This window comes from Brachyistius frenatus, unplaced genomic scaffold, assembly GCF_029030835.1.
Source record: "Brachyistius frenatus isolate BFR_SWC_R1_liver_20210118 unplaced genomic scaffold, ASM2903083v1 Contig_49, whole genome shotgun sequence".
Classification (NCBI taxonomy): Eukaryota; Metazoa; Chordata; class Actinopteri; family Embiotocidae; genus Brachyistius; species Brachyistius frenatus.
The window spans coordinates 2,369,852-2,397,347 of NW_027210648.1; the positions used below are offsets into that span (position 1 = coordinate 2,369,852).

Here is a 27,496-nt window from a genome sequence, read left to right on the forward strand (position 1 = left end):
TACGTTACGCTACGCTAACCAGCTGCTGGCTGTAGCAGACATGAGCCGCATTGGTCCTTTTACTCCTGGCAAGAAAGAGAAGAAGCACATCTATCCAAAGTATCAGAACTACTCCTTTCATTTCCAGATCATAAAGTCTGACTATGTGTATGCAAGCGTATTTGTTCATGTGCAGAAATAGCTATGAATGTTTGTCATTTGCAGTAAGCTGTGATAGTGTGACAACATTAGAAACTGAATTAACGGGGACAGTTTTAATAACGGATATAAAGCAGTGCAAATAATCTTTTGGCGATACGACACTGCAACACGTGTGTGCTTCAGCCCATGAGATCCAGTGTTCAGAGGGGTCGGAGAAGTGAGGAAGTGACTGCACATGCCAGTCTCTGTGAAATATACCTCCTGTAGATAAATCCTGTGCACCGTCTGAGCGACAGCTCTCTCCAAGTCTGCACTTGCAATGATAAAAAAAAAATGTTCAGGATTTCACCGTGTCAGGTCTGTCACATAAAAAAAAGAGACAGAGAAGGGTTTAAAAAAACGAAACACAGTGCATTAATTGACGTAATAAAGCCAGTAGATGAGGTTGAAGAGGGAGAAGACGAAGGGGAATATAATCCGTGACCATCTGTCGATGGTGTTCACGTCAGTGAGGTCGGGGATTTTGATTTTGAGCTGCGACGACCGTCTCTGCAGACGGGTTTTCTTCACATGCGCGGCCCTGTCCAGACTCTGGCGGCTCAACTCGCGCGTCCCGCTGAGCTTCCTGCACTGGACCCCCGAGTTGTCGAACACCATGGAGGAGGAGTTGTGGGTCTCGCTCACGGTGGTTGCGATCTCGTTCCCTCCCACCTCGTTGTGGATCTCCAAGGTTGTCAGCAAAATGTTCCCCTGGGAGTCGACCTGGGAACAACAGACAGCAGCGGTGTTAAAAATGGGCTGCGAGCTGAGGCTCCGGTGACTAATGACACATGTGCAGCACGCGTCAGGGCCCCGGGAGCCGGGCCCTTCCAGCAGGCTGACAGATTACAGCCCGGGAAACAGAGAGCGGCTTTCAGAAGCAGGTTTTTCTGTCCCAAAGTTAAATCACTCCTCACAAATCAGATCAAGGTTGGACGGGATGGCTCTAATACGAATGTCATAACAACTATTGCTTCCCACACAAAAACATATAAATCTTTCCAACCTGTGCGGCAAAAATAGAGGCACAAGATGAACACGGGGATACAGGGGGGTGGTTACACGGCATGAGAGGAAGTGACAAGGTGAGTATTTATTTTCTTACTCTTGTCAGTTTTGGTGCAAACTCATGACACACACCGGTGTCACTCTACGGTGGAACAATGAAATATGGACACCGTGCGATCCACCTCAGACCTGACATAAATACAAAAACGTCCTGAAGCTTGTGTCCTTCGACCGATAATTTGTAGGGTCGACACAACATTGGAAACAAAACCGATAAAGTATATTTCATCCTGGAAAATTCCTGGAGGAAGTTATACACGTACATTTAAAAAAAAAAAAAAAAAAAAAAAAAAAAATCAACATTAAACTGTAAAGAGACGTAAATTAAAATTTTGGAAACTTATGAATTGTTATTTTTGTATCACTGACAGCTACTAAGTTGCTCAATTGTACATTTTGTACATACATATGGAACGGAGAACAAAGTAGTGGGGGTGGATCAATAAATGAAATTCATGCTTCAGTATGTACTGTACCGTTTGATATGTTTTCAATAGAGCAGAGAAAACAAAGAAAATACATAATTCTAAAAGTACATATTCAACAGTATATTATTGGCCAAAAGTTTCACTCTCACAGGCCCTAATAATTCTGGCATATTGTAAAAAAAATACAAATAAATCATGTTTAATTATCAATTAGAAGAGTCTAACATATTCATAATTCAATTAAACCAACCAATTGCCCAAACTATTCTTGTGTGCGCTCCACCTGGTGGTCGGTCAGTTCATCCGGACAGAGCGAGTCAACACAGAGCACAAGAGAATTCAAGCTGCACAGCGTGAGCCCGGCTTTCAAGGCTAACCCTGCTAGCATGCTACAGCTAGTAGACAACAACTGGTGCTCTGCTGAGTTGTTCTGGGTGGAACTCGTGATTGAGAGTTTTTAGTACGTTGACGTAAACAGACCTGTGACACTGATTGTTTGGATTACAGGGAGTACTGAGATTATTCTTTCACCGAAACGAACCAGAAGAATCCACCTACACTGTTACCCTAGAAACTCGTGTACATGCAACATTTTGTTGCCCAGTTAAACAGCCTCGTATCTTGTGACGGCGATCTGAAACAGTTTGAAAGCGTAAGAAAGCACAAGCCTGGCTTTGCCCGACCGTCGCTCGCAACTTAAGGTTTTACTGTGATTATAGTCTGGAGACTATTAAGGTTTGCTCAGCCGCTCTGAAGGGTGGACCAATCAGCTGCCAGAGCTGGTGGCGAAGTGCAATGACGTTGAAGTAGTTTGAACAACGGCGGGGGAGGTGGAGTGTCGTCACACAAAATATATATGAATTTCAAAATATATGCTGATTTGGTTAAAGGCTGCTCGAATAGCTTCAAAATGAACCTGATGTCTACAATCGTTGAGATGCTTTGACTTAAAACAATCCTCAATAGCCACACCCATATATTCCCTGCATGAATATATGGGTGTGGTAATACCACCCCCCAACCAAAACTAAAAATCTCCTTAATCCTACATGAATCACACTTCCCACTGACCATACAAATTATGTATAATTTCCAGGGGAAGATTCATCAGAAAACGCAGACAATGTAACTGCCAAATACTTCTGTATCGAAATTAATATATATTCATGTAATTATGATTTAAATTTGTATTCCTTTGTTTGAAAACATTTTTGTGGATCGCCTAATAAGTTCCATGTTGGGTAGAGGTTTTTTTTTTTACATTAGCTGTATAAGACAAACACATACGGATAATAAAAAGGCAAAACACAACAGAGGGAAAGGCTTTGAGTGTTAAGAGGAAGATACTCATACACAATGAGAGAAATGGCTGATGGAGATGCTGAGACAAAGCAGAGGTTCCTTTGTTAAATGAGGAGGTAAAACTTTGCACTGCAGCGGCAAAGTTTCAGCGGTGGTTTCACAGACGCGACAGACACTCACCCGTCGTGAGGGACGACGCCCTTGTACCTGATTGGACTGTTTAAGAGACGAAGAGTTGCAATTGCCTCCTTCCAGAAAGGACTAGCCAGGAGAAAGACAAACACAAAGCCTTTTGATGGTAGAGTCAGAAACTCCTTCTCTGTGGACCAATTAAGTTCGTGAACCAGTCTGCCTTTTGTTTGCATGTTTGAAAATACACCATTATTGTGTGATATACTGAACAAGTCACAATGTACTCCAACCATGATCCTACTTGTTGCAGTTTCCACTGTCACTCAGCAGTAAGATAACATAGTGAAGTGCAGTCTGGAGCTCCAAGCTTTCAGATAGTGACCCTAGTTGTTGATTTTCTTAATATGGAAACGATTGACACATTTTAGGACTGAGGTAGTTCTGCTGCTCAGTGGTTAATCGAGAACCTGGTTTACAACACCGATGAGCCAAAACATCACGACCTCTCACAGATGAAAGAAAATGAGCTTGTAACAAAAGGTCTGGAATTGATCTAACGTGTTGGATGTGGGACAAATGGTCAGGTGTAAATAGTGATCAGGCTTTTACAGGACTTAAAATATCTGCTGCTAAGGTTTTTCTACCAGATACCACAGGGCACCTTCCAAGGTCTTGTCGAGTCCAGGTCTCTTGCAAGCTGTTTTGCACAAGAAGGACCAACATCCTATTACTCAGGGGAGGTCATGAGGTTTTGGCTCATCATTGTACAACGTAGATTTAGCCATCTATAATGAAAGATTTCAGCAACCAAACTGAAGGTTAACCTGACTTTATGAAATGAAAATACATTCCATTTTATCTGTATTAATATCAAAACATGTATAAGATTCAAATCCATTATTATTTGTTGTAAATTTCATATGACTTTGCTTTAAATTTAGGAATGCTATTATCACTGCAATGATATTTTAAACAGGGAAATTAAAATGGACTCCATTGACTAATTTACGACACGAACCAAGAGTGAAAAACGGAAATAAATCATTTCAGGTTCATATTTGTCTTCCAAGAACACATTTGCTACAAGTACTGATATCATTGCATATATATGTACTATGGTCATGGAGACTTTCTTCTCAATGATGAAACGACCACTGGGGTCACCAAAGTTGAACATTTTCAGATAATATCCCAAATATTTAGTCCTAGAAAACAGATTTGCTGAACGGCAGTTAGTTCAAAACTTATGGCACCTCTTGGGTGTTTGGAAGTGATTCTCACCTTGGGCCTCTCAATTTTGTTGCGATCATTATTTGCCTTCTGTGCCTTCTCAGCCAGTTTCTTCTGCATCTGAGGACCTCGTCCAAAGAAGATGTAGTTGACAAAGGCGTATTCCAGCAGAGCCAGGAAGACAAACACAAAGCAGCCCATCAGGTACATGTCTATAGCTTTGACGTAGGGGATCTTGGGTAGAGTCTCTCTCAGATGGGTGTTGATGGTTGTCATGGTCAGCACAGTGGTGATCCCTGGAAGAAAAAGCACAATTTCCTCAGCATAATGGGACAATGTCTAAGTAGGAGCATTTTCATCAGCTGCGGGTCAATTTTCATCTTACTTGAATGATGAATCCTGGTGAGCTTTAGGTTTCATTGCTTGGATAAGCAGAAAATACCCCACCACATGGTTTACAGCTAATGTTGCACACAGGTGAACAGACACAGCAAATACACAATAAACAGCTGTGTACTCATTCTCTCAATATTATGCCCCATTGACAATAATGTGCCGTGTTGTTTTCGTGTCTCCTGGATGTCTCACCAACCTGGACGCTGTGTCTATTTCTGTCGATTCAGACTTACATAATTAAAACAAAAATCTTGCACTGTACAGCGTTTGTGGGGGAGTTGAGCGCGCCGTGGGTACATGGCATTGATTTCTGCATAACAAAGGGACAAGCAAGAATCTAAACTCTCTTCGAAGCTCAGAGGAGATGGTTACTTAACAAACTCCTCAACATCCTGTGCAGTAGTGTTTACAGAGTTTACAGTCCCTGTGATGACAATACTGACAAGTAGACGGTCAGATTAAGTTGTTAAAACATTAAGTGCTAAAAACACTAATGGCGACTTTCCTGTACATGAACGAACTACACAACGTTGGTTTAAAATCCTGTCCTTGTTCAACACGGCACTAACTTTGGTGTTTAATTAAAATGCACTCTGGTCGACATGAGACATCCATGTTTGTTTGCTTTTGCCACCACGTACTGTTGAGCACCAAAACGGAGATCATAATTCCAATTTGCAAGTCGACGTTTGTGCAATTTATGAAGGTTAAAAAGGCGGAACAACTCTGGTATTACATGAATGTAGCATAAACCCTTCCTCTGAACAGTGAGTGTGCAGTTATGTCTTTGAAAGCAAAGACGTGTGCGCCTGTCGAGCTTTGGATTTTTCCAAATGTTGTAAAAGATGTGCATCGGGCTGCAGCAAGAGCGATACTCCACCTGAAAAGAGTTTGATTGGCGCTATCTTTTTTGATCTTGTCCAAATCAATCACATAAGAACAAAAGTATACAAAATTGTGTATTCATCTGCCATTGTTAGTTTGTGCGGCCAACTAACTTACTACTTAAAGTTAGTACTGACCATTATTTCAAATCTCAAGGAACAAATCATAACTCAGTTTGTGGTGTTATGTAAAAAAAAGTTGCAAACATAGGATGCTAATAAAAGCTGACGTTAACTGCTTTGCCTTGCTCTTAATTTTAATTACCCATGACAATGTTACATTTAACACAGTGGTTGGTCCTCATCTTAAAAGCTGGCTGTGGTTATGTTATAAACTGTCTGTGGTTGGTTTTTTTTCTTGTCATGTTTTGTGTTATTATAGTAATACTTGGACTAAGTGGCCAGACCACAATACGATAATATAACTGGTCCTTTATTACCATGTCTTTTATATTGACTACTATTTGCTGACCTACGACACACAGCTTTTATTTCAGTCGTTTAGCACAATACCCTGTTCTGCATGTAGCCATCAAGTGCATAGAGGTAGGCTGGAAACATAAAAAGGTAAACAAACTCAGTAAGAAATAATTAGCTTCATTAGCTCGCCAGCTGCAGCTGATCAAATTTACCAGTGACAGGTTGTCATCCAAAGTCATCAATTGAAAATGAGTAGCTTGCTTTTGTTCACTTCTTCGATAGCTTTAAAAAAATGATTAGCAATTTTAATGGTAAATTTGACTCCATGGCTTATTGAACAGTTACCATAGCGACTCAATCTGTAGGCCATGCACCTGAAGAGAGATTATATGGAATAACAGGAGGATTTCTTAACGCCCGTCTTCAGACGTCATTTTTACTGCTCACTCAAGAAGCCTGATAGTTAAATTTAGTTTTGCTCAGGATGTTCACACCACTGTAATGGCAGAGAGAATGGAAAGCTGTAGTGAATCATCACACAGACAGTGATTGAATTTGGACAGCACAGTAAGTGTAAATGCTTTCTAACTTGCATTGATCTCACGGTGTCTCAGACAGCAGTCTTCTCAACGAGGAGGCGTCCGAGCACATGAACCAGAGGAGTGTGTTTCCTGAAGAGGTATGACCCTGCAAAGAAGCTTCCAAATCCGGCTGCCCACGAGGCTACACCCAGCTTCTCACACAACGGAGATTTAATGATTGCTGGAATAATGTGCTCTTTCTAAGCACAGGGAGTACTTTAGAGTGCACCGAGGCTGAATGAATACTTCCATTAAGGCAAATATTCTTGCAGAGATCGATGCAGTTAGGGGAGGTCTGATGTTTTCCGGTGGTGAACAGAGTCTTGTTTTAGTTTTAGTCCCAGAGACCAGTGGAGAGTCTCGGATCCAGTTGAGCCTCAAACAGGCTGAAGGAAACATACAACTTAGATTATATGTTGGTTTTGAATCTGAATGTTACTAAAATATGGGAGAAACCCACCAGAACTTTGCATGCTCAATGTCTCACCAGGGCTAATTCACTATGCTAGTGTAAGATGAGATTTATTTTTTCACAACTTTTGAAATGAGGACATTTCATTTGAAGAGAGGGAAGAATGTAAAGTGAGATTTATTTTTGTTGGGATTTATTTTGTGATTGTTCTGTGTCTTTGATTTGGAAACTATTTAATGCACCTTGACAATCATATTTTGATTTGCATTGGGCGGAGTGATATGTGGTAAGGTGATGAGGCCATGGTTTGGGAAGTAGTTCAGTTTTTCGTGGTTGTTAAAGAGAAAGTTATATAAAGGTCATGGTCAGATTTAATACTGAAAAGTCCGTAATGACTAACATTTAGCGAATGAGCTTTCCCTAACCAAAGTGTTTTTGTTGCCTAAATCTAACCACAGACAGGAGTCTGGATGCAAACCCGAGTCCAAACGGTTCTTTGTAACTGCAATACAGTTTGTAAATTGGGTGCGTCTTTAAAAAAAACAACAACCTTTGCCTGTGAACATAATCTAGTCAGTGATGATGTTGCCACCGAAACAAAAAGGGGAAAACAATTTAGTTGTCCAGAAATCCATGTTTCAAGGAGACAGGGTTTTCTAAATTACAAATCCAGTAGAAAGTGAGAAACATTAGGGCCCTCTGATGAATGCAAGTCCAATATTTACTATCCTTTCATCTTTGTTTTGGTCTCCAACTTCTGAGGGAAGTATGCAGCTCTTTTAATGCTAAATGTTTATTAAATGCTTTCTAAACAGTCACAGTTTCACAGTCATCCACTCAGAACATCCTCATTACATCCTACATGCATGCCACCACTTCTTCCCTGTTTTTTAATCTGTCCACTGCGTCAGTAAGATGGCGTACAACCTCCTTCAAATTGCTCGTTTAAGTGTTTACAAAGGAGACCAAATTTGCAAATTGCATTCTGAGGAGAAAAAGTGTGAAGGAAAACAAATGAGCCTCCTCCGGAGAAACAAAACAACTCACATAAAACATATTTGTCGATGCTGATATGAAGGTAATCTTTTAGTAGGTGGTGTATGTTTCCTTGTAATAACTTTCTCTTGACACGTCGTGTATTACTTTTCCTGTGAAATCTGCACTGTGTCCTAAAACGTCCTCCAGCAGCATTTGACTTGTTTTAATTCCATGTACCTGATCTGATGACAAGAAAAACACAATGCTAATGAGAGCAGATTTAGGCCATCCCGACTTACACGTGTTTGAATGACACATTAGTCAACATGTAGTTCCAACCAAGAAATCTGATTGGTCAACTGTAAATTTGGAAATCACCATGACATCACACCCTGCTCATCACTCGAAATATCACTCCGCCTTCTCAGTAGGAATATACGGTATAATTGGAATTGAATTTCATATAATATGCAATATAATGTAATTTGTACTTGTTATAGGTCCATTAAATGTGATCCATTTGGAAAAATCGGGTCTTTTTTGGTTAGTTTTTGTCGCTCCGAGAACCCGTACCGTGACACCACGGACAGTCGCGCGCTTCAAATCGTAGCGGTGGCTAGCTTGACCGGGTTTTAACACCTGACACGGTGCTAATGTCTTAACGATAAAAGAGTCCATTCATCTTTTTTTAGCAAACATCTGAGCTACAACAAGACTGAGCTAGCTGAGCAGTTTTGTGTTTCTGTGTGTGGTATTAATTCAGTTTGAGAAACCATCTCTAGAAAGCAGTAAAACAGACTAGAAACCGTCTCTGTTGCTAGGTCGTTACTAAGGGTCGGCCTACTTCCCGGAGTAGTAAACAAGTATCGCCATGGAAACGAAGATTGCAAAAAGTTTTATATTTTGAGTGAATTTCCCCACAATGTGAACATATTTAGATTGCATATTTCATGTAGTTGGTTACTTGTTATAGAATCGCAATATTACACAGGAGGATGTGCTTTAACTCATTAACTGGTACGGACCGCATCACTGTCGTGCCAATTAACGACATTAAAGCACACCCTCTTGTATAATTTTGCTTAATTATGATCAAATGTGAGGCATTATTGTAGAGAATGATGTAAAGAACAGTATAAGAGTATCCGTGATGACATTACATACTGTACACAGCTTGAAATGAACCCCATCTGACCTTATAAAAGCATGTAAAAATGAACTGTAGCAGGGTCGAGCCACATTTACCACCAATCCAAAATTCATTCTCCATTTAAGTGCAGACTCTGCACTTGGATGACACTATAGTTTAAAGGCTTCCTGTCAGGCTTCGGGACAGAGATGGCCGCTGTTCACAAGCATGCAGGCCCAATCTATAAAACGCAAAAGACATCTGCCTGCAGATTAAACTACAGACCTGAGGTCAACTCACTCCACGGGACACACCATACCTAATGCAACTCTGGCAGCTGAGGCATCATAATTTATCCAGAATGACACCCAGGATAGGATGGTGATGAGGATGGAGGGCATGTACGTCTGCAGGATGAAGTAGCCGATGTTTCGCTTCAGCTTGAAGCTCAGCGACAGCCGAGGGTAGGCACCTGAAGGACGAGACAGTGAACACGAATCAGACCTCTTTTATTCAGAGGTACCGTGGCGATGTCGACCACTTTGTTTTGGTTCCTATGGTGATGGCCTCATGAACTGATTTCATCACCATGGAAACAAGCAAGCAACGTTGAAGTTGCAAACCATCTGATGGAACTTTGTTTTTAGAATATGAACACCGTTCAGAGCAAAATATAAAGTGGCCATTTAAAATTAGGGGATAAGGAATAATTTGACATTTGGCTTTCTTGCCAAAAGCTAGACGAGGAAATTGATGCCTGTACAGTGAATATGAGGCTGCAGCTAGAAGCTAGTTATCTTAGCACAAAGACTGAAAGCAGGGGGAAACAGCTAGCATTGCACTGCCAGTTCTACACTTTGGTTTTGAACCTATTTAAAAAATGAAAAATAATGACTTAATTAGTGAGTATTAGAAATACTGGTATAGCCAGGCTAACTGCTCACAGTCTCATCGAATAATGAACCTAAAGTTAAGCTATCCATGCTGCAAGCTGTAGCTTCATATTTATCATACGAATATGAACGTGGTCGCAGTCCTCTCAGCTAACTCCCAGCAAGGCAACATTAACAAAAAGCATTTTTAGCATTTGCTAAATGAATGATGACAGAAAATGTCACTTATCCTTCCTTGCTATTGCCAAAGTGACGCTCAGATGCCGGCCTTGAGATTTATGGGAGTTTTATTGTATTGAGATTATTAGGTGTGCATTGAGAGGAGTGGCTCCATCCATTTCTATGTGTGTAATCTATCACTAAGTGTCTCTATATGTCTATCTCTAAGTGTCTCTATATGTCTATCTCTAAGTGTGCACTGACAATTGCGAATGTGTAAAAGTGTCAGAAAATGTGTTCACAAATATGTAAATCTGCACTGAGATTAAAGTCAAAAGTATCTTTAAATGTGCACAAGTTCTTGTACAAGTGCACACAGATATTCATATGTATACTGATATTTGCATATGTGTATGTGCATTTCAAATGTGTACACCACGATGTAAATGTACACATTCACTATGTAAATGTGTACTGAGGAATATAAGTGTGGGCACAAATCATTAAATGTATGCTAAGAATAGTAAATATGTACGTAGATCTGTAAATGTATACTGAGATTTGTAAATGCATTAAGTGCCTGTAGATGAGTACACAACATTCTGATTGTGTACTGACATTTGTAAATGTGTACAAGAATCCATAAATGTGTACTACGAATCATGAATGTGTGAAAATAAAAACTACTGAGAAGATGTTAAATGCATTTATAGATTCTCTGCAGAGTTTCTTGTATTAGGATTTCATACTGACCATAATGAGCACTAATAGTGTGTGTTAATCCCTCAGAGATGTCTGGACAGTATCCATCCTTTCAATCAATAAATTTAACTGTGGGAATAATCACTGTTTTGGTGCCTCTGAATTATGTATTATAAGTGAACAACTCATGCTGCCTGCCACTCTGTGGCATCGCAGCTGAAGGCCCTTCTGCATCATCCTCATTTTTCAGACCCGGAAGCCACGTCCACTTTGATATACAGTCCATGTGTACCAAACATTTGAATAAAAATCTCCTGACCTTCTGCATGTTATTTCTGGTCACTGTTGACTCATTCTGACCCAACCATGTAAACACAGTCCTGTATTGACACAGTACATTGAACAGCTCTTATTTCATTTACGCTACAGTAAAAAAAAAAAAAGAAAAGTTTTTTCAAGTCTATTTTTTTCTGTTTCTTCAATCCATAATGATTGTCTGTGGGGCTCTGGGTGCTTGGAGATAAGTGGAAGAACTAAACAGTGCGGTTCCTGAACACATCCTTCAAATCAATGATAAATAATAAGATGTTTTTAACTCTGATATATGCTTATTTAGTCATGACTATATAGATGGATAAATGGAGTTATGTGCTCCATAAATTGTTATTTCATAGATTTAACGAGAAACATAACACCATCACTGTAACGTCCTATACACACCTGTGGAAAAGACCACATTCCTGGAGACCAGTTTGTAGTCCACTATGGAGAACTGAGGGAGCTCAATGCGTGTCACCCCAGTCACAGCAGTGTCGCCTCCTTTCCAGTAAAACTCTATGTCATCTGTTGTGTAACCATCTGCAAGAAAACAAGCCACAAAATGCAATTCTTATGAGCGGAAAAGCCCTGAGAGGTGCTGCTGGCTCATTTTGTTGGGTGGCTAAAATTAATCTTGTATTTTTATTTGCTTAAGTGAAATCTGGAGGCTTATAGCTACAACTGATTTACAGTAAGTCCTATGAATCACACAGAGCCGGCTGTCTTTAAGTGCTGATTGCGTGAGATGTAAATCTTCACCGGGTTATGTGTCACTGCAGGCAGACATACTTACATGCATGGGATCCATAGCTGTCAATAGTTTTATGGCAGCGCAGATAGCCAAACACGTCATCAAGACTGATGAAGCTGGACTAATCATTACCGTGCTCTACCATGGAAATCACTGTCTGCTTAAAGCCCTTCTGTGCGGACCGAGTCATTTGAACTGGAGAGGGTGCAGCGAGCAATCTTGCTGAGATACGACAGGTTAATAAATCCTGAGCAATTCAGCAGTCTGTGCAGTTTCTGTCTCCACCAGAGGAGAGAACTTTTTTTTAATTTTTTATGAGAATCATGGTGCTGTTCATATTTCTAAGTGATGAAAAAACTAGAGCTGTCTGCTGTATTTCTTTACTAAGCACAAGATGTGCGGCTTAAACTTACAACTCTCAATTTCCAGAGTGCAGTTCTGTTCGTCCAGCGGGTATCGCCTCAGATCCATCATGCAGGCTGCTGTCGTCGTGATTCTGAGTCACAAGAGAGCCAAAACAGAGGTGACCTCATTTTAAATTCAGCCCAGGTGTTCCAGTAAGAAGTGGTTAGGACAGATGTGGTTCATTTATGAAAGATGCAAATGTAAATCACATCCATTATTATTTGTTTGAAAGTAAAACTCCATTCCAATTATCCTCAGACACCCTCCACACTCCTCAGAGCTGCAAATTTATATCCAGAATCCAATTTCGAGGTGCAGTCCAAACAAACATATAATGCAAGTTTTGAGATACGAGTTGCTGTAGTAGCATTAAAATATGTTGAACTGCTGCTTAAATGGCTTCAACAAAGCAAATAAAGCTTTTTGCCACTTCATGTATCTTGGAGAGCTACGTGACAGCGTAAAAGCCAAGACTTTAATGAAACCAATAAGCAACGGAGATGGATTGCTTGCTAATTACTGAAAGCATTACTGGAGCTGCTGAGATTGGAGCTGGTGAGAGATGCTGAAAATCTCTAAATACATTTGTTTCCCCAGAATGCATACGTCATCCCAAATGGATCAGGCAGAGGAAAAGCAAAACTGATTTCCTATCTGGCTAATGGATGTGCATTATACAGAACTGAATGTGTAGAAAGTTTAATAAAAGTGTCTCATATCTGAATTTTTGTGGGATAAATGACTGAAAAGGCAAGTCAAAACAGGCCTTTATCTTCGGCCATTATTTTTTGTGCACAACGTCCTAATGGAATGTGAATTAATAGTGATTATGTCAATCACATACAATCAATTTGTATATATATATATATATAAAAAAATAATCAGAATGGTAGAATCCACCACATACAAAACAAGTCCAGTTGCTAATAAAGACTGGGTAAAACACACAATGAGAGGGGTAAAGTTACTTTTTTTTCTGCACTCTTGATTGATGTTAATCAACAAAACTCAACACTTCCTGATGTTTTTTCACATTAAAAGTCCTTTCCGTTCCTTCAGAGAAGCCTACATGATCTTGAATGCGGAAACTGTCCGGGCAGTATTAGCTTAACAAGTTTCACAGGCTTATTTCAAGACGGGAGTTAAACATTATAAAGTTGATATTACCTGTGGAAGAAAGACTGTAAGCCTTCCACTAAAGAGAAGTCTTGTTAAATGTTCAGTTGATGGTCACAGACTTTCTAACCTGAGGCCGTAGAGGACGGTTCCATCCGGGTGGAGTCGAATCATCCGGTTCTTCACGGTGACCCCGTGCACAAAGGACTTCTTATCATTGAGGAAGTAGGTGTCTGGGACCCAGAGCTGGTCGGCTACTCTGTTGTCCAGTGTCAGGTTGAGAGGGATTCCTGCATAGGCCAACCTCTTATCTCTCCAGTACTGCTGGAAGTACATCGTCAAAGTGTAGTCCTGTGGGAAGTAAAAGAGCACAGTCGTGTTATACTTCAGAGAGGTGCAGGGTTATAGTGTAAATATTGTCATTCTTTTATCAGATATTTGCAATTTCTACAGGCCAGTGTATCCAACGCCATCCAGACTGAAGCCAGACTTTATTACATCAAGTTCAGCACTTAATGTCTGCAGCCCCCGAGATCCAGATGGATCTTTTTTGTTACAAAGGTGATATTTATAGAAATGTCAGTCTGCACTGGGTCACCATTTTTCAAGCCTAAACAAGAAACCCTCCACAAGACTGGTATTACTGCAGGCACAGCATCAACACTGTTTCAGCTTAGTTTTGACCTTCTTTTTTTTTTTTTTTTTTAAATAGAAAGATATCACTACATATTACCAGCCATACATCCAATGGCATCAATAATTTATCATGCGTTCACTCGCAGCTACCTCCACAAGTTGATCCATCAAACACAAAAGCTTTCCCAGGCCTTTAATGGAGCTCTTTACCAGCTCACTTGGCTTTATTCTGCTGACTAATGTTCTCTTAAATAAATAAGCAGGAAATAAACAAAAACCTGGCCGTGCTGAAAATGCCAATCCTCTGGTGCGATGGCATATGCATAATAAAGTGTTCAGAAATGCCTAGATTTGAAAATCAATACTGGTATTTCCTTTGTCAACACTAAACTAATTATTGCCTGGAGTTGGTCTGTGTGGTTTCCACATGAGAAACTGCTGACTTGATTTTGACAAAGTAAAGAATTGCATTATTTTTTTTGTTGATTCTCTGATTTGCTGTGTACACATCACACTGGAGCGAAGGTGCTTCTGCACCACACCCGATTGACAAACTGTAAGCTTGTTTTCTGTTTGGAATGAATTACACTATGAGATTTGACAGTATAATATGATATTGATCCCTATGAATAATTCAGTGTGTGTATATAATCAGAATACATATATATTTTCTTACCCTTTCTGAAAAGGTTGCGTCTGGTTACTGAGACTGTGTGGGCTTTTATTTGTTCGTTTGGACGTACAGGAGACATTTTTAACTTGTTGGACGAGAAAGAGGCTCTATAGTGAATTTACTGTGTTTTCTAGAAAATCGAGAGTTTGAGACTTGGCTGTTAAATATTTGTGCCTCTTTAGAGATGCCCTCACACTCCCAATTCTCTTTCACCCCCTGCAAACTGAAGATACCCTCATTACTTTCCCTCCCACCAGCAGCAGAGGTGTGCGGTGGGTGAATCAGCTTTACACAACAACTCTCATACTACAGTGATGGAGCCCATCTATCAACACACTCCCTCCATGTCTGGACAGCTATTTTAGTCTGTTTGAGATCTTCAGATCCCACTTCAGCTGCTGTCCTTGACAACCAAACTACACCACATCACCCTCACTGTACACACTGTACTGCACACCCTCCTGCTCCCAGTACCATGTGTAACCTGCAGCGTCCCTCAGGGATCTAAATTGGGGACTCTGTTTATTCTCCAGAGGCCTTTCAGTGTGTGTACAGGGCGACGGTCACACTGGAGGGCAGAATTGCACATTCTTGTCCAATAAAAGCTATTGGCTGTTCAGAAAGTATCTCAAGTCTCGGTTTAATTTCACCATTATTGTACAAGCTTGTAGGCATTCTGTGGTGCAGAAATTTGAAAGATTATTACAATTTCACGTGTTTATGCATAAAAAAAAAAAAAAATCAAAGTCTACAGATGTACCACCGGCTCTGTAAGGCACAGCACTGCTTTGCACTGAATACAACTTTACACCTTAGTTTAGGATAATAGTGTGTTAATTAGCACAAAACACAAAGTGCAGAGGAGGCTGATGGGAATTACTGTTGCAAAGTGAGTGTGTGCTTGATGGTGTAACTTGATAAAATGTCAGAGCAATTAATCTCACTGTGAACCTGAATGCTTGAATAAAATTCCATGGCAGTCTATCCAACAGTTGCTGAGACATTTAATTTCTAACCGTGAAAAACGTCAGGAGATCCAAAAAGTCACTCGGATTGTCGTCTGAGGAACATGAGTATCAAAATTTCCAGGTATTCCCTCTAATACTTGTTGAGATATTTTAGCCTGGACCCAAGTGGTGGGTCGACCAATCAACTGACAGTCGAAAACCTTGTTTCCAACACAGAAACTTTTGTTTGGGGACCAAGAACCTTTTGGGGAAGTCAGTCCCTCTTCCTGTATTTCTGCCACAGGATCGAGGATACTTTGTTTTTCTTCGTTGTATTTTGACGCAACAACATGAGCTACGGAAGAAATCTTGTAACAGATGGACAGATGAAACATATTTTCTCCAGGTTGAAATTCATAAGCGGGGCGCAAATCGGACTTGCCGTTCTACCTGCCCCCTGAATTTGGGGCGGAGATCCATAATGTAAGTCCTAACAGAAACAGGCAGCATTTTAGTGAAGTGTCGGGGCACCATGGAGCTACAGAGCAGCCTCGCTGCTCCTTGGTGTATATCCGGGGAACAGCAGCCTTAAGAAGATTTTTCCTCATTTGAAACTTTGATTTTCACTTTACAAATTCCAAAGAAATTTTACACAAACCTTCCACGGTATTTAAAGATCATGTTTGTCAGAGAACCACTTGAGCTTACTTTGGAAATCATGTGATATGGAAATATCTTTTGCCATCTTTTCCTGCTAACATCTTAGTGAGTGTAAAATTAGATTTGAACTTTCAGACTATCCCTAATGCACTGATATCATTATAATTCATATTTGAATCTCAAAACTCGTTTGAATATGATAGCTGAGTGAAATGGTTGAAATCAATATAGTAAAATGGAAAAATCCCATTAAATAATCAAATTGCTGTAAAAAGAAATGGACTGTGTTGCACCATTAAGCATGGCATCAGACAAAAATGATGAGATAAAGAACTTCAGTATTTCATTTTTTTAAGTTCAATTTATGTCAAGAAATTGACCACTCATGGAAAATGGTTATACAACTATATTTAGGGGTTAAAAAGTTCCGCAACATGGCTTCTGTAGAGAGAATAACCCACAATAATAAATGAACATGAATATTAATCTAAGGTAAATCAGCAATACTAAATTATAGCATTTGAGGAGGATGGAGTTACAGCAGTAAATGGTTTGTAAATGTATCATGGATTAAATGTCTGGTCAGGATGGCCAAGCTGTACAGCAGCATGAATATGATTGGTTGTGACTTGCCAGCCGATAAGAGCTCAGCTGGTGAATGAGCGAGCGATTGTGCAGCATGAATGAAAAAGCTAATGCTATTCAGCTAATGCAAGTGCATAATATATATATATATATATATATAAATTAAAAAAAAACTAACATGCATCTGCTAACAAAAGTTTTCAATGATTCTTCTATGGAGGATTTCTAAATGTTGGTAAGCATCACACTGGGAAGCAGCTGAGGATAAAACCCACGTATTAAATGCCTGTAGATGCTTCTTACTCTGCTTTGGGTTTAGGCACACTAAAGGACGCTGTTGTTTGTTGTCAGATGTGTAGACCACAAGAGACAGAAAGAGTTTTGTCTCCAGCACCAGTGAGTAAATGAGGCCTGGTGGGAGGACGAGACTGTCGTGTCATCTTCGGCTCGAAGAGTTCACCGTCTCATACTCAGACATGCTTACTGTGTGCCAGTCAAACATCGTCTACGTCAACTTAACACCGAGATATCTGCTGGGGATACAGGAATAGCTCTGCGAGATGCCTGCCCCATGTGAGAGGGGGGCTTTTCATCACTCTGTAAGACAGTTAAGTATTCCCAGTAGGATTCAAAAGTGCACTAGATGTGTTTTACAAACCATGCGTTTAAGAAATTTCGGTCTCTGCATCCTCCCACACAGCATTTAAAGCATTTCAATCCTTACACTTCAATCCTAAAAACTGGCTCCTCACAAGTACTATTACTACTGTTATGAGAGTGAAGTTGCTGAATAGCTACTTTTGTGGACTTGAGATATAATCATATAAATACAACACATTAAGTACTTTGAAGTATTTATAGTGAATAAACACAAAAATGCTTTGTAGAGCTGAGGGTCTAGATGATAGTTCTCTGTGAGTTCATCACTGAGTGTCACCTTTCACATTACACATGGCAATTGGATCCATTGGTAATATAAAAATATTTCTAAGTGAAGTTTTAAAGGTGAAATATACAAGTTCAAATCATTCAAAAATTAACTGAAATTATTCAGACGACTAACCGCAGCTTTCTACCAAACTGAAGCAACTTTTATAGCGCAAACAAACCAGAAGTACCGAGCATGTTTGAACAATCAAAACAGATCTTTAGTGCAGCTAAAAACAATACAAACTCTATTGAAAAACATTTCAAATTTGATGAATAGTTTTGCTATGGCTGTTTTCTTGCTACAATGGTCATTTAGGATTAGCAAGTTGTAATGTAAACTATATGCTTTAACCTATCATAATTTTTCAATAAGCTACTGGGTCCGTAAAAACTGTTTCATCAGTTATATATATATATATAAAAGCAAACTTCTTACTAATATCAGGGCAAGAATAGGCAAAATTAGACCAAAGTGAGCCAGACTGAGGGCGGACTGCCTGGAAACCGTCATTGCAGTCAGTTTAACCTGGAGTCACGTGGTTCCACCTAATAAAAGCACTTGAAGTTCCATTTTAGTTTTAAGCACCTTGTTAGAGTGACGAGCAGAATGATTCTGCTGCACATAGGGATTATATTGCTGTAGGGTCACCTACTGTGTACCACTAAATGCAGCATTGTTCAGCACAGTGTGAAACTCAGCATGTTGTATATAGAGGACGAGACTAGTATTTCTAGCTGAGTTCTCTTTACCTAGCTGGAGCCTGAGGCTTTTGGTGCATTGCGTGGCTGACTTATTAACTGAGCCCTTCAATATACAGTAAATCTGGGAGAACATCTATTGTAGGAGTTTTTTAACAGTAACACTTCCTTCAGGCAGAAGGTGGATAATGTTAAAGTGTCAAAATGGATGGGAGTTTTGGCACATGATGGATTTGTCTTCTCGCTGACTCATACTGAGGCTACAGAATAAATGTGTTACAACACCGCTGGGAGGATCTGCTTTGCAGCTCTAGGTGCTTTATGTGCATGGACAGGTGCTTCTCTGTAAAGTGTAGCAACTCTGGTGGGTAACATCTGAAGGAGTGATTTCTCTAAAGATGTACAAACACTGCTTTCTTTGTTCCTAGAGTGCACTTGGGTAACATGACCATCTAGGGACAAAAGAATATTAAAAATAACAACAGAATAGAAATGGGCACAAAGCAATCTTAATTTTAAGCTAAAAATAAATGAATGAAGCGAGTAAAGTCAGAAATATATTAATAATCTCATCTCCTAGACAACAAGCTCTGCAGCTCACCCACACAGGCTATAATGGGCCGATACCTTGTGTGTAGCTCTGGCTGTTTGAAAGCACGCCGCCAACACCTTTATGCCCTCCATTTCTCTGAGGGAGAGACAGCAAGTTCTCCTTTTGTCTGTAAGTTATCAAAGTCCTTCATATTCATTTACCACTGAACACAGATGAATTCAGAATTTTACATATTTAAAATGAATAATAAACAACCATATAGGTGATGGCAAAACAGTGGATTAATTTGCCATTAGGTTTGGAATTAACTACTCTATAATTAATATGACTTTTCTGTTTGCTGTTGCCTTTCGCTGAACCAGATTTGAGGATGTCTTAAACTGCACTGTAATTTGTATCCTATTTTTAGCTTGCTTGATGTTTTAATGACTGTTTTTAATATTTCAATCACTGTTCTTAATTGTTTTTAAATGTCCTTTTCTTTTGCCTTATGTTTTGATGCTTTTAATAGTCTTATGTGAAGCACTCTGAATTGCCTTGTTGTTGAAATGTGCTATATAAATAAACTTGCCTTGCCTTGCCTTAATCTAAACTTCCTGACCCGTGAATTAACCAGGCGGATATACGGGCTGATATAAGCTTACTGCAGATATATCCACATGTTGAACAATGAGTAATAATCAAATTGTAATAAATAAATAAAGGTTTAAAATGCTTCTAAAAATTACTGATGGCCAACATACTGTCACCATAATTTTAGTGTCAACAATCCAGGATCAGTTGGGCTTTTTTTTGGTGACAACTATTAGTTTTTTTTATCTTGTTTTTTTTGACCAGGTATACAGATTAGAAAAATGATACCACTATCACATGGGTCTGCTAAATATAAAGCTTTAGCCAGAAGCAGTTTATCTTATTTTAGCTTAGTTTAACTAAACATAGCACACACTAAAGTCTGGAAAAGGGGGAACATGTTTTATCTTGTTTTATCTATTGATCTTCCAATCTAAATTGGAAAGCTTACATGCGTATTTCTTAAAATGTCAATATATTTTGCCCACATAGATATGAAATATTGATCGTGGCATTTAGATATTTAAAAGTAGTCCATTATGTGTACACTTCAAAATAAAAGCTGCAGTAACAAACCTCATCCTCAACATGCTGGTTTGCTCTAAAATTACTTTTGGTAAAGTTAAACAATGACCAGTGAGGAGAAACTTCTACAAAGTAAAGGCTGCAGAGCAACTAAAACAGAGTAGGGATGAGTCAGGATTTCTGAAAAGTCTAAATGAAAAACAATCAAATAGGCTATATGACGCCAACCGCTACTGTCAACCTCAACAAAAGCAGAAAAAAAGCAGGTTACTACCAAGCACCTGAGGATATCTGGCGCTGCGAGATTAGATGCTACTATACAAACAAAAGAAACATGCAAAGACTGTTACAGCCGTCCAAAAGTTCTCTGTGGAACTCCTTCGGAAAATAAATAAGTGTTCAAATAATAGTTGAATACCTCCCAGTGAAACTGTATTTAGCCTATACTGTCGGTCCCTAGAACAGAGTTGTGTATGCAGTCCAGCATTCCAGCAATTTCTAAAAGTCAAGAGAAATGACTTGAGCTCGAACCAACACTTCTCACAAACAGACCGCATAAGACACTGCAGCATGAGAACACAATCGCTGGTCATCCTTTCGAGGCCCCTGAGCATTGGTTATACTTGTTGGTCTATCTTTAAATTGTCATAATCTATTTTTTAATTCTTGTAGAGATTTTTGCTCGTCTTGTAAAGTAGTTCCTAATGATTACCCATACTGTATATGAAGATGGACAACATGAGAGCTCCCAGGAGGTGAAGCCAAAATATAATGGAAAAGGATGCTGCTAACAGAGTCTTCAGTAGTGACGATGTGCGATGTGGTACTGAGGTCCCTTCTCCTGTCTGGCCCTCAATATTAAGCTAAGAGCACAACAAATTCACGAGGTAACAGTTGCTGATATGTAGCTGGTTACTGATGATTTTCCTCAAGAAAATAATAAAAGTACAGCAAGCGTCTACAACAGTCCAAGACTGAGGCAGCTGAACTACGTCATCTTTCATTAAATACCATCTATATCATCACCTCTTCCATGATTAGTCGTTGGTACATTAGTCCTCTAATGCAAAAAAAAAAAAAAGGCCTGAGATAATGTTGCATTTCAAAATAAAAGCAGGTCCACTGTATTGGCTATGATCCAGAATCAATGGTCACACTGATTATCACAGCAGGACGTGAAGAGTGCAACTAGATTGCAGATAATTCAGAGAGACATGATTTTTCTGCTCCTCTCAATGACAAAGGAAGAAAGAGAGCCCCACCACTAACAGCCGCTTGTTGAAGCACATGAAAAAGACAGACATGCACTGCAATGCAGATCTAATCTGTTTTCCCTGTCTTCTTCTCTTACAGCACAACTCAGTCTCTGATCCAAGTAACAGATTAAAAGTTACTGCAAAGAGAGCAGATGCACATACAAACACACCTTTATAGCAACCAATTAGCAACTCCATCAATTCAAAGGACCACAAGCCCAATACAGCTGACATCTAAAGCTTCTTTGGGCTCCAGTAAGGCTCAATAGGGGTTTCCACAGGACAGATGTCTCTCAAGCTAAGATGTACAATAGATGACTGACAGTTCTCATCCTCACTCAGACATCAACATGAAGCCTTCCATGATCTGACTGGACACTGGGCATGCCACTCACCTGGCTGCCATTAGCGTTTTGCTTCTCATTTCAAGCTGGAATGACACAGCAGCTGTGATCAAAATGTCAAATTTCCACGACCAATCATTTACGACAGGTTTTTGAATGCATTTCAGTCAGAAAAGAGGCAAGAGAGACATTCAGCTGCAGCATTTGCTTAAAGCCTTCAATAATTTGAAATGGTTTTGAGTCGTTTCATTATCTTAACAGTTTCCCCAACGTTACTGATTGGTAGGAAATTATTGTCTAGACTGATTCAGAGAAGATATTGTCCAAACTTGAATCACTTGTAAACCAAAGTCTGGCTTGGTGTGGCTATATTTAACATTTAGAGAACATCTCAAAGGGCTTTAGAAACAATGTTGGAGCTGTTTAGAGCCATGACAAAGGAGGCAAAAGAGACACAGGAAGACCAGAAGTAATGTTTGAAAAGTGCCAGGTATTGAGGTCATCATCTCCAGAGATTTAAAAATAATTTCTGCTCATCTTTACTTACCAAACTTAGTTCTTCATACAATTACTTTAAAACTGCTGGTAGTTTGTCAAAAGGATAACAAGCCTATTTCCAGTGTTTAACATCAAATCTTTGCGTTTTATATGCTCTAATAAGCCTTTCTTTTAATGTGCCACCCAAAGTCTCTCATAAACTATAAATATGATCTTCTTTTTCAGGGACCATGACTATATAAAAATGAAGAAAGATATATTTTAGTAATTGCATTCAATATTTATGATAGATTATATATATTGGCTGCAGACTTAAGGTTTGCCGAGAAAGGTTGGGGGATGGTTTTAACAGCTTGAGAACCAAAAAGAGTGCACGGAGCAGGATGGAGCTCTAACATGGGTGAGTAAGTATCATCTCTTTATGTATGACCATTGGTACGTGCCCATCTGTGATTTCTCCATGTACCTGAAACTGCAGCAAAAAGCGCACATCAAAGTTTGTGTTGAACTTTTGGGGAACAGAAAGAAATTGCAGAGAGCCAAATCCAGTGAGTAGGGGTGGTGGGGAGCAACGGTTGTGTTGTTGTGGCTGAGAAACTTTCCCTCAAGCTCCTCAGAACATTACAGTGGAACTCAATGTTGACAGTCTGACCCTGGAGGATGAATTCATCATGCAAAACCCTGCGTATATCAAAGGAAACCCACTTGGGTGCACTCCTGACTTGATGCGCCTTTTTCGGTCTTCAACTGAGTTACACACATTGAAAATGTGAAGGTCAGTCAAAACTTGTCTCCAGGCTCACTGCTTCATTGCTGTAGATTTTCTAAAGCTTTTCAAGGGTCTCTTTTGTCAATTTTCCCAGTTTGTCAGAAAATTTAATGTGTGCATTCTGCTCATGTCTATGGTGAAATTGCTGATGTATCCAGACCAGACCAAAAACCAGTGTAATACAGGTGCTGATGTTTGTTATGAAACTTAGAATACTTACTCATGAAGGTTACAGTTTCCCCCTTCTGCACATCACGGTGCTGCACACCGAACGATAGGAGCAGAGTCTGAACTTTTGGATTCACCATTGTATATTAGGAAAATTAGTGAGCTGACGTTTAAAAGTTTTTCAAAAAGTTATTTCATTACATAATTTTTGAGCATAACAATACAAAATGATGACAGCCTTAAAGATCTTGATGCCTTCCTCTCCATAAATGCCTAACCAGGTCAATCCTTTGATCTTAGAATTTCTTCTGAGCACCGTGTTGTCCTGTCAAGGCAAAATGAACAAAACTGAAATGTTTGCAGTAGCATTTTTTTTCAGGAAAAGCAGCTATGAGCAAGGTTTACAAAGTTCCTGAACCCTCTGAAAGGAACAATTCCAGTGAGGGTGTGATAGGATCGTGGTTTGGGTGCATCCCACATGGGCACAAATGGCATTAGCAGTGAGTTCCAAGTTTGACTTCCAGCTGGATGGACCTTTATTGCATTACCATTGCCATTATCATGCTCTATGTTGACCCTGCACTATTTTAATTAATGCAAAAATGCAGAATTAAAAAAAATTATGATAATAATTATAGATAATTTTCTATATTTACAGAAATTGTCAGGCTGTATATTTGCATTGAACACTTAGGCAGGGTTCCAGGTAAATGTGAGGTATTGCAGAATTTTGTATATACAGTGTTTCACTCTGCAATCTCAGTGCGTAAGGAGGATTTTCCTCAAACACACAGCTTCATCTGCAGCCTTGAGATGCTCTACCGAACAAAATGTGAGAAGAAGCTACAAATGTCAGACCACTCTGCAGGGAAATTAGACAAAGAAAGGGACAAAATCATGTTTTTCAGGACCACAGAAGAACTCCAACTGTGGCTTGGTGGCACTGGCTGCTCACCATCTCACAATAAAAACAATTTATACCTCCAGCCGTTTAAAAGCTATGATGTGAGGTCACTTTGCTCCCGAAGTCAGAGTGGAGTTCTTGTCACTGATCCCACTCCATCAGGATGGTGCTGATATTTTCAGTTCACTAAAAAAAAAAAATCCCAAAAGTGACAGCTCCTATAATGCCTCGTGGAGACAGACTCCCATCATTTATATCATGAGCAGATCATTTTGAACACACGCTCAAGTGCCACTGGGAGAGTCTATTTTCTGGATGTGTCTGATTTGGTGTGGCCCAAGGAGGAGACATATATCCTCTGTCCCCACCTGCATGCCTACAAGCATTTACACAGACAGTCAGATGTGATAGCCAGTGAGGATGCTTTTTCAAACAGCATGGCCGACAGCAACTCTCAAGTTAAAAGCGGGCGTGGTCTCTAATGCGGACATTATGTTTAGCCCATTAGGTGCTGAAATTTAGTTAACAGATTATTGATTTTTAGAGCTAATGAGCAAGAAAATCATGTGTATGTCTCTATTTATGTGCAACCCAAGGCTTACATTTAAAGTAGTCCAATTTTGTACTTTTGTCCACAATAACTATTGCACATATTATTAGGCTGGTGCATTATTCATGTGCGGCATGAATAACAGTTAACAATCCTCCCGTGCATAAAGCTGATTGCTATATTTCAGGGGTTTTCAAAGCTGAGACAAAATTGAGACAACCCCTTTTTCTAGCCTATATTTGTTTGCATTTTGGCCAACCGACATCATTAAAAACATGCAGAATTACCTATGAGCAGTTCCTGCTTGTAATGTATCCATTGATGTAAAGACAAGTATCAATGGATTGCTTTGATACTCAAAATAATTAAAAACCTAATGATTCTCAAGCAAATTCTGCAGTTAGATAAAGAATCATTTTTCAATACCTTCTAAGCACATTTATCAAATTATGTTTGCAGTGGACTTTGGAGACAGTGATGACCTCAGGAAGTGTAGGTAACACTGGATTTAAAACTGTGTATCATGTCTCTGTGTGAAAACCCATATACAATATTAATAGAAAATTATAACGTTTTATCCACTCTAACAACACACAAAAATGGATACCATTATAGACAACTTTGTCGTCACTGGAAACTAGTGTGCAGCTTCTCTGTGGTTCTTGTTGAACCACTCTATGCTGCTGTGTAGAGATGCATTAAAATGCACCACGGGTATATTTCATCACACATACTTGTCAGGACAGTATGTCAGGGGCTATTTCCTCTTCGTAGCATGTGATTGATCATCAAGCTCTGTCAGCAGTTCAGACCACTGATAGATGGCATAAAGGCATTAAACTGTTCAGAGCACATGGTGTGCCAACCTCAACACACATACACACTGGCACACACTTCTGATGGTCCAGCTAGTTGGGTTTTTATATTTAAATGGAGAAGACATGGCAACAGAACTAAATGACGTTATCTTGTAACATGACCATTAGGTCATCATTGCTAGAGTCACACAGCCAGTGAACCAGGATGCAACCAAACAACTCACTATAATCTGTTACAGAAGATAAACAAACCCTTCTAGACAACACAGAAGAGCCACTATAAACTGCTTCTTCTTTTTGTCTGCTTACATACAAACCGGAACAAATCAGGAGTTTATAAGGCTTGTTGTATTCTGCAGTATAAAGTGCTCTAGATTTGGTAATATCACTTGCTAATAAGTCTTACTTTATAATGGGCTTGCAACTAGGTGTTTTAATAATCCACCATTTACTGATGCTTTATTGATCAGCCTGTTCACAAGGTTTTGAGTTGTAAAAAAAGAAATTTGCCTGGTGTTTATCCAATTCAATAAGACTTTTTAACAACACACCATTTATAACTGATTAGGCTACAAGAAGCAGCTAATGACTTTCTTAATGGTTAATTACTTGTCTACCAAAGCTTTATGCAACAGATATAACTAATTTTAAGAACAAGTTTAGGGTTGCCAAGTTATAGCTTGCTCTAAAGGACCTTGCAGAAAGGGTCTGCAGAGCACTGGAGTCAATAAGGTATAATGTTAACTTTACGGTTACATACAGGATGGATGATTGTAAAAATGTCTTGGTACCAGATATAAGTGCTGACATGAAAGCTTGTGAGGAAGTCAGAAATCCATTCATGAGTAACAAACAGTTACAAATGCATTTTTACCAAATAGGATAACGCCAGGCAAAGGGACTTTTCACAACCTGGCAACCTCCTTATCAATAATGACTTATCAATAAAGCATCGGTAAATGATTTACAAAGGCTGCCTTATAAGAAAGTGATACCCGAAAATTCCCAGAACCTAACCCCTCTGTATAAGATATAAATCAATTTTCTATCATTAAAAAACAGTCAACGAAAGAACATCAAAACTAGAAATGACTCAAATCAGATGCAGGATTTGTACGCTACTTACCATATTGACTTCTGACACCATGTCTATACTTGCCACGTCTATACTCATGCCAACAGCAACCGGTGCACCTTGAAATAAAAACAAAATAAAGTCAAATATGGGCCACTAATTCTGTCAAATAAAACACGAAACAGTAAATAAACATTCGGGGAGCCATTAAGGTGAAACACACTGAAACAAATGACCTGTGTCGTACCTCCAAAGTCTGGTCGAAGACGAATATCATATCCTTTCAACAGTTTATCCACAGTCTCTTTGACGAAAGACATGTTCCCCGGCTCGTTGACGCTGAAAGGAAGAAGACAACAAGGGTGGTAAGTCTTCTCGAAAGCGGATCCCCAGACTTGCGTCCGGTTCCCACTCACCTCTGGGCACAGCACATCACTGCCACGACCAGCGGGAATGAAACAATGTCAAAGAGCCCCGTTTTCTGGCTTCTCCACATCCCTTGTGTGCTGTCTGGATGTGCGGGTGCTGTCCAGCGTTCAACAAATGACTGTGTGAAGAAGGAGCCACGGTGCTCACACACCCGCTAAATCAGGTGAGACTTCTTCCACATTGTTTCTACCTCCGACTCGGCCTGTGTTGACATGCTTCATGAGGCAGAGGCGCGGTGTCTTGGATGTTAGGTGTGTTCGTCGCCGGCTGTCATACGGCAGCGGAGCCGTAAAGCCTCGCGCGGGCTGCCCGGTGTCCCCATCCTCCGGTGAACGGCTGCTTCGAGCTTCTTCTTCTTCTTCTTTTTTTTTTTTTTTTAGCTCACTCTACTAAGTGTTTGTCAAAAACTCATTGTAACAA

General features: G+C 39.7%; 2 protein-coding genes across 3 annotated transcripts in view; one reads left to right on the top strand and one right to left on the bottom strand.

The window, feature by feature from the left end:
• On the bottom strand, window positions 1-27,150 carry gabrb3 (gamma-aminobutyric acid type A receptor subunit beta3). 2 transcript variants are annotated; one of them, XM_069704091.1, is made up of 10 exons: window positions 27,064-27,150; window positions 26,895-26,986; window positions 26,699-26,766; window positions 13,615-13,835; window positions 12,377-12,459; window positions 11,615-11,752; window positions 9,460-9,612; window positions 4,392-4,636; window positions 3,159-3,239; window positions 1-903 (listed from the first exon to the last, which is right to left on the bottom strand). In XM_069704091.1, exons 1-10 carry the CDS (start codon window positions 27,141-27,143, stop codon window positions 556-558), a joined length of 1,509 nt encoding a protein of 502 aa, XP_069560192.1. In that variant the 5' UTR covers window positions 27,144-27,150; the 3' UTR covers window positions 1-555. The 2 variants fall into 2 exon arrangements, with proteins under 2 accessions (XP_069560192.1, XP_069560193.1); XM_069704092.1 differs by lacking the exon at window positions 3,159-3,239.
• Window positions 27,151-27,496, top strand: part of gabra5 (gamma-aminobutyric acid type A receptor subunit alpha5) — a 28,422-nt gene continuing 28,076 nt past the window's right edge. Inside the window, exon 1 of the mRNA XM_069704095.1 lies at window positions 27,151-27,239. The gene's annotated coding sequence lies outside the window, so the exon portion shown is untranslated. The remainder of the gene's footprint in view (window positions 27,240-27,496) is intronic.